Consider the following 13826-nt stretch of genomic DNA (forward strand, 5'->3'; position numbering starts at 1 on the left):
TGTAAAGTAATTCCCAACAGGCTAATCTTAAAATAAAAAATAATTGATGCTTAAATGCACAAGGGCTTGATCTCTAAAGCAATCGTACGCACAGCCCTATTTTAGTTTGTGTTTGTGTCCACGTTATGTTTTTATTTCCACGAGATGTAAAGATAGGGACCGTTTTGAGAAATTGGGGCCTTGTGGCATTCTCTCGACAACAGCTTGAAGCTAACAGATGTTTCACCCCCAGCCCGCATTGCAAATGAGAGTTTGTGCCAGTTATTTCGTCCAACGCAATATCCCACAGGGAGCCAGCACTACAGGAAGAGAGAGAAAAAGAGAGAGAGAGAGAGAGAGAACAGGCTGAGTTCTTAAATCAGCCAAAATTAACCAGTTCTGATTGATTTAATCGCCCAGGAGAATACCCAAAAGTAGGAGCTCATCTTGTTCTTCAAAATGCACAGGTTAAGTTTACAGATAGCATTTTCTTTGCCTGCTTTCTTCATCGTTCTGACCTCTGACACAGCGAGGCTAGAAACTGTTGGCAGGTAAACTAAGTGAAATAACATTTCCTGGCAAATACTAAGACCTAAAAGGTCTAGAGCTCCTTGTTCCTGTCGCGTATGTTATCCTGTGCGAAGGGCGCTATCTAAATGCTTTTTGTTGTTCCCGTTGTGTACCGCTGCAGCTTTCTCTGCGTATTCATTTATTCACCAAGACTTGCGTGCGTGTGACGTTCCTGAAACAGTCCAGGACACTGTGCGACATTGGCCGTGCTCTATTTTCAAATTTAGGCAGCCGGTTGTTGGTCGATTGGTGGGTCGCTTTCAGGGGGTATTAACCCTTCCAAGAAAGAAAAAGCGGTCACTCAATCCACAAGTGTTTGTGGGACACCGCTGTGCGCAATTGGCTGCTGTGTTTCGCTTACAAAAATAAAATACGCAGTCGATTCACTTTGCAGTGTGTTGAATGAAGCGCTTTGAGACGTCTCAGCGAGGTGAAAAGGCGATATATCAAATGCAAGGATTATTTTTATTATTATTATTATTATTATTGATTTCAGGAGTGAACTACACCAGGTCGATGCCTCCTTCATATCCAGCGCCTCCTGATCCTTTGCAACAGAGAAACTTCATGCTCGCTGATGGCATACCCCATCAGTCCATGTACGAACTAACGGAACCCAAACGAAGCCAATCTCCCTTCTGGCAGAACTTTAGCAGGTTAACGCCATTCAAGAAGTAACAGGCTGTGTTGTGGTGGAAGGACCTAACCCTTGGTAGTTGCTGTTGACAATTTGAACACACACAAGGACCAACAATGTTGGGGGAAATAGATTATCCACAGACGTTTAAGTCGAGTCGACCTGAACGATTTTCTGACTCCCTTTCCTTCCCACCCTCCTCCCCTACCTGGCATTCAGCTGAGCCTTGGTTCAGACGTTTTAGCTGATTATTTCTTACGTGGGTTCCACTGTTTGGTTAAAAAAAAACGAGACGTTTTACGATGGAAGATCAAGATTCAAGGAAAACTGAAGTTGAAAAATTCACACCTTCATCTCGCTGTTTCATTTCTGCTGATGCTTAAGATTGCTTTCCAGTGCACTCGTTGCAGCTGCTATGTATATTTCTCGCTTCTGGTTTTTATGAAGGTTTCATTGTTACTTACATCTGTACTGTTTGGGTGCAAATGTTTTACCGCTCGATGAGTTCTGACACAGAAGCTAGCTGCACAGGTTTTAAGCATCGCCGACGTGCAAGTCCGATGGTTTATTATGTATCCATGTGCTGACGTGAAGATGCGGTGTGTGGAGGGCAGGGCGAAGGAGGCTTTGGAGATCAGTGGGCTGATGGATGCTCACCATTATGCGCGCAATGACTCCTGATTCATCACTTACAGCCATCCGTTGCACAAACATTATGGAGATTCTGATTATTCGGCAAAGCAAGGGTTAAAAGGACAGAGGAAACACCCCCACCCCCACTCCCCACAATATTTTTGTCTCCATAACGTAAATTTCTATGCTCTATCTCAGTATCTAGCTAAAAGACCTTGCGACAGAATAATTCAACACGATGAATACATAATGACTATTGTTTGAAACAGGGGAAATGAACTGTTTATTAACTTTCATTGTTTTTAATGCACATTCCTTGCAGTTAACGTACTTAATTGGTTATTAAGGCTCAAAAACAAATCACAGATCGAATCTTGATCTGACTCTTTAACCCGTGTTGGTCGTGTTGGCACTGTGATGGTTTCTTTTTGTAGCCTCCCCCCCCTCACCCCGGACATTCTGGTGTCTCACCAGTTAATTGCTGTCGGGCGTTGGAACGGATTGAAGTGTTGCTTAATTTCAGCGTGTCTGGAAGCGAGGTGACTGGCTCTCTGACCTGGTAATGACTGCGGATGATGCAGCTCAGTGCACAGCAGGACGGGGGAAAGCCGAGACAGGTTAAAGAGCTAAGATGTCTTTAAATATTCTCCTGCAAAAAAAAAATGTCTGGTGCCACAAAAATGATGTAGCCGGTTGTTTTGCCTCGTGCCTGCAAAATCGGACGTCGTTTCTCCAAATTTAGTCAAACCGTCGCCAAACTTTTGAAATAACAGTGAACTTTTTTTATAGAACCTTACAGAGCTACTTTTCCAATACTCATAGCTAAATATTATTTTCTGATAGTAATCTAAATAATTAAATATTTATTGAACTAGTGCCAAAAAAAATAGCCACAGGCGTAAAGTCGGCAAAAGAAAACCTAGTTAGTTATACCATTTAGTACACAGACACTTAGCTAACATGAGGCTACCCACCACTGATTGACAAAATCTCATTCAATGCTGTTTATACCAAGTTAGCTAAGATTTAATCCGAAATGTATTTTCTCAAAACTGAAGCTGGGGTCCATCAGGTATATATTAACGCTATTCATTTAGAGAGTTTATTGATGCACCCCTCTGTTTTCCCTTGTATCCAAACTGTTGTTGTAGTGAAAACTACCCTACTTTGTTTAACGCATTCTTTCATAGTTGTGGTCAACCATTAATCGTGCTCTACGCTCAGGTAAAATGCCAGGAATATGTGCCACGCAAACCTAGTAGTGATTGACTGACTGGTACGTAGTTCCTAGAGCCAATCCAGTTTGTCTGGGGTTTTTCAAGCACCTGTCTGGCTCGTCACCATAACTGGAAGTGGCCAGCCAGCAGTTAGAACTAACGCGAAACTGAGGTTTGCTGTTGGTGATTGATGGTGTAACACATGCCAGCAAAAATGTGTGCGCAGCCCACACAAAGGGGGAAGCAGAAACACCAAGGCTTGGTGCTGCTGTGATCCGAATCTGGGCAGACCTGGAGTCATGGCATTTTTCATACAGCACACAGTCAGTGACTGCACAGGATGACCCTGATAGTGCCTACGCATTCACGTTAAAGGCATCCATTTGTCGCTGGCCTGGGGTAATGGGGTAGGAGGTTTCTCAGGAGAATATTGGTCAGAGCACTGATCTTGCTGGCTCTTGCTCTTTGCAATAAGCACTACAGGGATCTGCAGCAGTGTCCACATGGATGAGCTCCTGATTTAGGTTCTCGTTCAAAGTATGGCACCCTGTACTTCAGCGCAGTGCTCTTAATGTCAGACTGGGATGATAGTATTAACAGGTCCGAAACCCTTGAGGCGAGGTTTGAACCTTTAGCTTACCAGTCCAAAGGCAAGAGAGTTCTAGCACTGAGCCAGCCAGCACTGCTACTATGGCTAGTAGGAACCCTACGTCTTGTCCCAAACATATATGGGATGCAGTAGGTTTATAATGAGTTGCTGATGGTATTTACAAGCCAATTTAGTGTACCTTTAATTTGTATATTCGCTACTCAGAGAAGGAGTAGGATAATGTTAGATAGGCCTATCTAAGTGAGGGGAGTTTGCCCCTAATTTGGCTGGCAATGGTTGTGACAGCACAAACCGAAATCGAATTACCGTCTCCGAGACCTAAATCTCACTGCAAATGAAACCATGTAACCTGGGCTCTTTATAAGGGTAGTCGTCCCCCCCCCTCCCCGCCGCCCCCCCCCCAAAAAAAACCCCACCTTGAATTAAATGGGCTCCAGGTAAATAATGGAATCGTTGCAGACATGCAGTATTAACTGGCTCCGGTATAAACCAGATTATAGTATCAGTCATATCACGAATGCAATCGCTCAATTTTGCCTGATCGTGTCATTAAATTGGAGCAAAAGTTGGGTTGCACGGGTGAGTGGTAGCCGCTTCTCATTTCGTCTTGTGTTACTCAGTTTCCCTCGGGTCATACAGGGACAGGTTATGTCACCGTACTCCGTGTAACCTCTCCGCATTGTACGCATGTGGGAGGCCATGCACTGGGGCACACTACTCCATGTACAAAGTCTCCGTGATTTTATGCAGCTTGCTCTCAATAACACCTGTGTACTCTTGTTTAAAAAAAAAAGCACTTCAAATACCGTGCTCAGAGACTGATTCCACCTTCCAGTACATATTGGAACTAAGGTAGACAGTCTCTTAATTTATACTCTTTACACAGGAACAGTCTCGAGATCAAAGATATTGCAATCGGTATCTCAGTAGGTCAGTGCAGGTCTGTTCACAATGAATTCTGACAACTGCCAGTGTGCATTAAAGGTAGACGGACTGAATATGTGAATCGTAGAATCTTACAGCACAGAAGGAGGCCATTCAGCCCATCGTGCCTGAAGCATTGGTGTATAAACTAACTAGAAAGCCCCGGGAAATAGCTTTGCAAAGAAAAAAAGGATGTTTGGGGAATAAAAACGTTAGGAAGTGTCCTTCCACAGTCGGCAAACTCAGGCAGGAGAGCTACAGTTTTAATGTAGTGATAATTTCGTAGACTTAAACAAGAAATCCTGATAACGGGGCAGCAGAATCTTTAATGTCCAAACAAACCAAATTAAAGTGATTGCGTAGAGGCACCTCTGTTTAGAACACTGTGCTCAAGGCTATTTAGTAACAGCTATTGGGATTGTAAATGATCTGTAATTACAAATATAAACGCTTAGTATGAGAGATGGTATTACCCTCTTAGAAAAACCATCTCCTTGCACTGGCAACTAAAGTCTTAAAAAACAGCAATGTCGATTGCGTAGACAGGAGAGAAGCAACCTCTTCTGTTTTGACAGGAAATGGATGGGATTCTCCTGTCACTGATGAGCTTGCCCAAAAGAGACCCTCGTTCATGATAGGAATTCGGTTCCCAGTTCCAGAACGTAACGTGAATGCAGCGTATGCTCAGTTGACTGACGCAAGAGTCCCATTGAAGCCGGTCGTGTCACATCAGTCCGCCAGTAAGAGTAGCGCCTTTAAGGAAACGTTCTCATTCAGCTTGAGCTTGTGAATAGATCAACATTTTGCTCAGATTTTCATTTATTGGTAACCGTAGGAGTCGGTTGTGAAAGGGGGATTATTTTCACGGTCTCTCCTCACTGTTGGGTTTATCTTGTAAAACTGCTGTTATTTGAAATTGAAGGACAGTTGCATGCCCGATGCCGTTGTAAGTTGTGCATGGTTTCACCAATGCTTTTTGCAACACAAGAACAGCACTCGCAGACAATGTTTGTGGAACGAGATGACATCGGTCACAAAAGACATTGGTGGAGAAGGGGGAGGGTGGGAAGAGAAATGCGGTAAGTGAAAGTTCTCACGACACATACCATATTTCTTCCCCTTTCCTCCCCACATCCCCACGACCCCCCCCCCCCCCCCCCACCACCAAAAAAAGAAATCTCGACTTCTTGTTACAAAGTGAAAGCGTAGCATGGCAAAATTAATCAGACTATACAAGGTGTTGATTGCCCACAATTTAGATACATTTTAACATCCCTAAATTATATTGCAGAGGTGACATTGGCAGATTGCGATGCAGTTTTTTTTAACAATAGCCGACCAGCACTCAACTGCACACCGCAGAAATGCCCAGGACCGTAAATCAGTCAGTGCAAAATAGCCTTTCGATTCATTTTAAGTTTGTGTTTGTAGATAAATATTTTCACATTGTGAGAAGAATTCTCTCTTGAATGTAGATTCATGTCGATTGTGGATTCGTTTGTGTAGAATAAAATTGAATAAAAATTTGAGTATTTCCCCCACACGTAAATAAAATCTGCAAAGCACCATCATTTGACTTAACTCCATTGTGATTAACTCCAATATTTTCTAGTTGACACATACATATACTTGTAATTCTTCTATCGAAGTAGATATGTCTACAGTCATTGCTCTTTCACCTTAATAGCTTGCAGAATCTGCAAGTCTAAAGCAAAAATCGTCACTCTTGTAACTCAACTCCTAATATATAATCTATGTCAGAACTGGAACTTGGGGTAAAACAGCCACATCTGGAAGTTAAACACAGCAATTGATTTGCCAATGAGTTACCCCCAAAATTAAATTAGTAATCACAAAGCTTAAATCTGCCAGCCAGGAAGGATTGTGCAATTTTACAGTGGTTTAGCATTTTCGGTTATACTTCTTGTCGAACTTTTTATTAAAATGGTGTGCCACGCTTGACGAAGTAAGATTTCCACAGTTTCCTGTTCACAAAAACACCAGCCCTGTCAATTTATCAGCGGAATGATTGGAAATATACAATATTTCTCTCTGAAACGTCTTAAATAGCATTCGTTATTCTGCGCACGAGTCTTTCCGAAATCAAAGGGTATTAAAATTTGATTTGCAAACAGTGTCCCGACCAAATAAACTCCAGAGAATGCGATAAATGGTTATTTGTACAAGCAACAGGGCTTTCTCAAATCTAATGTGTGTATGTATCACAGCTGGGTGTAGATATCGATGGTGCCAGGTGGAATGTTGGGTTGTAAACTTGAAATTACAAGTCTTAAACATTCTATGTCTATTGCATTTAAATGGTCTTCGCCAAGGTATCCTCAACACATAAGCTCCGTTCTCTACAGCACAACGGGGAAGCACACTCCCTGTAGTCCTGTCTGACCTCAAAAGAGCCTGCACTTATGACTTGAAGGTTCCAGAATAGTAATGATAAACTCGGAATCGGAAGGCTCATATTAGATTCTTATTAAACCCAATAGGTTGGGATTTTATTTTGAAAGTAATTTTTTTTGTGGGGGGCGGGGGCGCGGGGGGGAGTGGGACGGGGATTATTGGAACGTTCTTGACTTTTTAAAAATCAAAACATGGTTTGGAACAATTCAGGGTTGGCCGTATCAATGTAGGCAGAGGAAGATCAGCAATCAACTGGGACAGGTTGGGTTCTGAGTGAACAGCGCAGACTTCAGGGTTAGAGCTTTGCTGGAGCAGATTGGCCATTGATGGCGGTGTTGAGTTCTGTAGGACTGGTGAAAAGAGTTTCCCTGACGGGGAATTTCAGTACTCGAGCGATGGCGGAGAGAAAGGGAAAACTAGGGTCAGTACATCGGAGGGAGGGTGTGGCCCATTCTTCGACAACCAGTGTCTTATAGGTTAGATAAGAAGCACCTTTGAAAGCATTTAAATAGCCATCTATTGCTCGGGCCATTTACCTTTAGAAGGGTAACATGGGTGTGGAGGAAAAGACCCTTCTTTAATGACTGATAACAGACAGCGCTATCGATTCCTGCTTTTGCCAAACTGCAGCGCTGCCAGTTATCAGAGGGGCAGTGCGTGTCCAGAGATGGTCCCATTTGCTCCCATTGCTGCAAAAACCTGTGACCAGTGTTACTTTCTCGGATTGGTGTCACTCTCTGCTTCTTTTGTAATGCTTTATTACAGAATAATATACCCGTTTGCAGTTGTCATTAACTGGGCCGTGCTTTTCAATTGACACGTTCAAGCGACCTGTTCTGTTATAGCCATTGTCCCTAAGGCACCACCCTCAAGACGTTAGGTCCTGTGCATTGTTTTGGAGACGTCGTGCTTTCTTCCACAAGTCTGAGGTGGAGAGATTTTTGTTAGGTAAGGGTATCAAGTGATATGGGGCAAGGTGGGGTGGAGGAGGTGGGGGTGGGGGGGGTTGGAATTGGACTTGAGGTACATGAACTTCAGCCATGATCTTACAGAACGGCGGAACAGGCTCGAGGGAACTGAATGGCCTAACTCGTGTTCCTTTGACGAGGTCTGATCAGTTAACTTGGTTAAGAAGCATGGAGCGAAATGACTTTTACAGGAAGAAAACCTATTTTGTTTTTATTATTTCCTGATACAACAGTGAACAATTGCCTGCTTCGGAAAAAACGACTTAAGGACCAACCCGAATAGATGTCAAATTGCAGTTTTTGTTTTTTTTGCAGGTCCTGACCAAAGTAAAAATGATTATTAAAAAAAAATCCTATTAATAAAATTGACTTGGCTGATGATAACTGAGGCTAGGACTTACAGATGATCTCCAATTGCAGTACAGGGTTCTTATTGCAGTCTCTCTTCAGAAAGAGGGGATACTTTTGGTTTAAGACATGCCTCAAGCATGCCTCAGATTACATGTGAAGAGAAAACACATCATGTATAGTCACACTAGTCTACACGTGAGCTTGGTGCTGTAATGTCGGAAAAAGGAATAAAAAAAATGTTCTTTATATTTTGTTTATTGACTTTAGACATAAGAATTTTGTAACTTTTGTGACTGTTTGTCAATGTTGTTTCTACATGCATTAAAAAGACTGTCCTGTAATTAAAAAAGGTACCAGCTGATTTTCAAAGGTTTATTTTAAGCTTTGTCATTGCTTATGAAATTGAAAAATGCTTTTCACTTGCACTGAGACTGAGTAAAACTGGGCTCTCTCCCACATCAAAATTTTTAATATATATATATATAATATATATGAGGCTCTCTCTTAAAATACTAATCTCGTTCAGTGCGGGGCCCACAATGGCCTGGGATTGACAATTGAAAGCAATGCATTTTGAAAAATGTCATACAGTACTAACATTCGCTTTTTCATAAGGTTACGCTGTAATAAATCTCTTGTTTTAATATTACAATTTCCATAAGATCTTACATATACAGTGTCCTGGAACTACAGTAATCTGAGAAGAAATGACTAGGTCTTACTAATGGACGCAGGCTAGTTTCTATTTGGCTGACAGGATAGAGGTTATTTTATTGTTTTAAACAGTTTGACAAGCTTTCAGGCAGCAACTATCGGAAACGACACCCATGACAGAAGAAACCTTAAGAAGAGACAGAGACTTTACCGTTGTTGACTTTACCGATCCTTCAATTTACAATGAGGGTAATGAAAAACAATGCCAACTGTAACAAGAGCCAAGGGGTGCAGCAACCAGCACTGAGGATGTGTGGGGTACAAGATCGTCACGGAGTGGAAAATCTCTCCTTTTTAAATCAGACATTGCCCTTGAAAGAAAAAAAAAGGGAAATCATTTTCTTGTCTCTGGTTGCCCTTTGGTTTCGCTCCAAGCTACACTTGGTGAAAAAACACTCTTGAAACTCTCTATACCTCTTTTCATCAGGTACGTGGATTCCTGTAGCTCAGCGGTTAGAGCACTCGCCTCGCAAGCGAGAGACCTGGGTTCGATTCCCAGCAGGCGAAACCTTGGGCAAGTTTCCTTACTCCACACGCCTAATAATAATCCCTCCAGAAAAAAACAATAATAAATTGGTCACTTCAATCCACAACTGTTTGTGGGACACTGCTGTGCCCAATTGGCTGCCGTGTTTCGCCCACAAATATACGGTCAATTCACTTTACAGTATATTCTGTGAAGCGCTTTGAGACGTCTAGAAGATGTGAAAAGCACTATATCAAATGCAAGGATTATTATTATTATGACCTGGTTTTATGTTGCAAATATTGTTGCTTAAGTGCTTTTCAGTATTTAACCGACACAAATGCCTTTGGTATTTTCTTTTCTTTTCCCAGTGACTCATTTTCCTTTTACGGTTTCATTAGTTCTAGGAATCCTTTTGTTTTCCCAGAGGTGGGAGGGGTGGGTTGGGGGGAATGTCTTTTGTTTTAATGGCACTTGTGTGTATATTCTAATGTTTGTGGCCAAGCAATATTTTTGTTATAGTTTTGTACTTGTATTGAAATCATGATGTGTACAATAAATGCTTTGAGCTATTTAGTACAGTATATCGTTACGTGACTTTGCTACTAAACCCGAGCCTTTAAGTGCCTTTCATAAACACGATGTGTGAAAGTCGACAGAGACTTGGAATCACATAGTCTAAGCTGATGCTCCATTGCAGTGCTGGGGGTGGGCGGGTAGTGGGGTATGGCACTGTTGGAGGTGCAGTCCTCTGAATGAGACGCTACACCCGTTTGCCTGAGTTTGAAATGATTCACGTCAAGTCGGACTGAAACTCCATCGCATTGATTGTGCGCAGAGGTGATGTCTGGTTTTTCGCCAGGTACAAAAAGACAGCGTTTGAATCGGCCAATATATATAGCACCTCTGCAAATATTCACACCGTCCCGGGAATATGTTGTTACTGTGATTGACTGGTGTTACAAGGCCAGAGTGATGGGATTCTGACCGCATGCCAATTAAATGTGAAACAAAATGAAGCAAGAGAAGCTATTGAGAAGCGAGACTCCGCATTTAATCTCTGACTGGCTGAAGAGGGAGTAAGAAAAGCTCATCGTGAATGTGGGAGGCATTTGAGGAGATCGCTTTTTTTTTAACTTAACCTACTGTTGCGGGCAAACTGCAATTAATTCTAATTCCTTTCAATTTTTTTCCCACACACCCCAGGTGATTGGTGTGGGCGGCTTTACTGTCTAAATGTAGGAACTTGTTTTATTTGATTTGTATATTTGCAGCCAGTTATCCGCAAATTCCTGGCCGTTTTCCGCGGGATAACTCCTTGCCTTGTTAACTCTGTGCGTTGACCTCCTTCTAACTTTTCTACCATTCGGAAACGCTAATTCACTGCGATGGTGACCCATGCTGGAACTGCAGCAATCCTAAATGAAAGTCAGTGTTAAAGAACTGAGTGTTTAGCTAGTTAAACTCCAGAATTTATCCCAACGCACATTCTGGAGGCCCTAAGGCATAGGCTTCACCAACCTACATCTTATACTCTCTGGAATTATGTAAGCGTGGTTGCAAACCTCCAGGGAGATAGAGGATATTGCATTGCAGATGCAGAGACATTTCTGTGCATAGTTGCCATACAGATGTATGTGGAACTCACACTCTGATTTGGATACCCTGAAGCATGGCGATGGGTTTCCGCAAATACGCATCACGCTTTCATCAAGGGAATGAAATAGCTCTTCATACAAAGAGATGGAACAGGAGAGCCCCGTCTAATAAAATGAAGTCATTGCGATTTATGTTACTGGCTAAATTTTCTTCACCCCACCCACTCCCCCGCATTTTTAATTCAGACCATTACTTCATGGGGGAAATGTTCAACATTCGATTTGACTATTAGATTTGACTTTTTCTCCCCCACCCCCCACCCCCTTTTACAATTGCACCTTGTACAATAGCATCGTGTCACCACCAGTGGGCACACTTTGTCCTCGTGGCATTTTGTTCTGACCAAGGCTAGTCCTTTTGGCAAGCCGTCAGTTTGTTTGGTGTTGTCGTCTTGTAAAATTCTGCATGGAATTTTGGCTTGCGACAAATAAATAGCTGGCTTATTTGTGAGCCAGATTTCTGCGGCTAAACTTTTGCAGGGGGATCACAGGTCACGTTACACTTCGGAAATGGGAGGAGGGTGGGTGGGTGGAGGGTGGGGGGGGGGCGAGGGGGTTTGGAAGAGAAGGGAGAAAGGAAGAATGACAATGCTGGAGTCCAGATATCTTCATGAGGAAGTGGCGTGTGAACCAGGATTCTTGCAGAAAGTTTGCTTGTGAAATAGCGCCTGCTTCAAACTGTCTGGTGTCACCTTTATCAGCATGTCAGAGTAGCAAGGTGTTGACTTGGGATGAATTCTGATTTCAACAATTTGCATTTATATAACTTCTTTCACCTAAGGTAACATGTCAGAGCATTTCACAGTTGTGTGGTTGGACACTGACTAAGAGAGAAGGGGGTGGGCGGAGGTGGCTGTAAGTGCGGTTGAAGAAGTACGTGTTAAGGTGGGATTTAAAGACAGAATAATGTTGCAAACGTGTACGGAATTTACGCAAACAGATTTGAAGTGGGCGTGACACTCGAATGAATAACCTCTGGTGGGTGTACAATAAATAGTTTATTGGAATAAAACCATTTTATTTTCCCTGTCAGTCACCAGGAATTCGATTTACAATTTTTATGAGAACAACATTCACGAGTGACATTTAATGTTGACAAACCTAATCTCTGTCTGTCATCATAAATGAGCCTGGCTCAGTCGGTCGCACCAAATGCAAGGATTATTATTATTACACAGGAAAAACATATATACAATGCACATAATATACATCATTGAATAGAGTCACAAGATAGTAAGAGAGGTTCAGGTGAAAGAAACCCTTTGACCCACTTCATCTCAATATTTTGAGAACACCCAACCTGTAATACTTCACATTACAGCATCAGCCGGATTCTTAACTGAATCCAGTGTCTTTGCCTCGATCTTCTGTGATTCAGACTATTTAATTGACTTCCCATCTGAGACTCTCCAGTCACCGTGCCCAGTTCCCAAGCCGAGAGGTCAGAATGGCAGCTTTTTTCCCAGGGCATAAGGTAATTGAGAGAGGCCCGAGTGAATCATGCTTCTGTATCTCCTCACTGCGAGGCAGTGTCTGAAAGGCAGTGTCTCAGTGTCAGTGAGGGAAAGCTTTGCACCTTTCCTTGGCATCATTCCAGACCTGAGCAACTTGGCATGTGGGGAAATAGCACACGTGACATTACTGTTCAATTGGTACATCAACGGTTGCTCAGTAATGACACCCAGGGTTTTTTTTTAACCAAAAGGTAAGGACGTAAAGAAATAACCAGTGTCTTGACAAAATACAGTACGCCAATTATTTCTGCACCTTTTCTACTTTTGGGGGGGAACGCCTTGAAACCAATCTCTAATAATAATCCTTGAGTCTGCTGTCGAAACATCTCAAAGCGCTTCACATTCTTTTACTGTCGTGACTGTGTTCGAAACCCAACGCACGCAGCAGCAATGCACCACAAACAGCCGTGAAGTGAATCGCCGACTTGACACTCGCTGACCATAAACAAAACAAAAGAAAATTGCTTGCAGGCTCAATTGAGATCCCAAAGCAATTCTAGAAATGTTAAATCTGTCCCCTTGAAAAACAATGATGAACTGCGATTCGCTTCATGGAGCTTTGATGCAACATTTTACAAACAAAAAGCTTTGAATGTCAGGAAGAAAATGAGCTGTTAACAAACCCTCTGATTACTGCTTTCAGGCCCAACAATTGGGTTCCTGTCCCATGTCCAAGAAATCATAGATAATTACAGCTCTCCACTTCTTTTATGACAAGTGTAAAATAATCTTTGGCCATCAAAAAAAAAGGGCCGTGTGTCTGCATTTTGTTCTCTTGATATTTGGCAATGTAAATCATTTGTATAGAGTCATCTCACGCACAAAATCTTTACTTCTCAATGGGTTATTTTGTTCGGGACCAATTTTCCTCTTTCCCCCCCATAATTTGCCCCCATCAAACTGCATTTGCCCTCTTGGTGACCTCCCTCTGTTTGGAGAATGACACGCCCCACACTTCATCCTCCACCAACCCTTCTCTGTGGTGAGTCGAAGGGAGTTCGGGCAGAGCCTATGACAACTGTGGATAAATTACATAGAACAAGGACAATTGGAGGTAATAATAATAATTAATAATAATCCTTGCATTTGATATGGTGCCTTTCACGTCAGCAGGACGTCACAAGATGCTTCACTGGATTTACTGTGAAGGGGAATGATTGGATATTTTGC

The 13826-nt window shown here is 42.5% G+C and overlaps 1 protein-coding gene across 2 annotated transcripts in view; it reads left to right on the forward strand.

The window, feature by feature from the left end:
• Positions 1-2612, forward strand: part of arhgef9a (Cdc42 guanine nucleotide exchange factor (GEF) 9a) — a 40848-nt gene extending 38236 nt beyond the window's left edge. For both annotated transcript variants that reach the window (XM_042340876.1, XM_042340877.1), the window contains one exon: positions 1046-2612. In XM_042340876.1, the coding sequence (XP_042196810.1) occupies positions 1046-1227 (182 nt within the window). In that variant the 3' untranslated portion in view covers positions 1228-2612. The remainder of the gene's footprint in view (positions 1-1045) is intronic.
• The last annotated feature ends 11214 nt before the right edge of the window (positions 2613-13826 follow it).

This window comes from Callorhinchus milii, unplaced genomic scaffold, assembly GCF_018977255.1.
Source record: "Callorhinchus milii isolate IMCB2004 unplaced genomic scaffold, IMCB_Cmil_1.0 Scaffold15, whole genome shotgun sequence".
NCBI lineage: Eukaryota > Metazoa > Chordata > Chondrichthyes > Chimaeriformes > Callorhinchidae > Callorhinchus > Callorhinchus milii.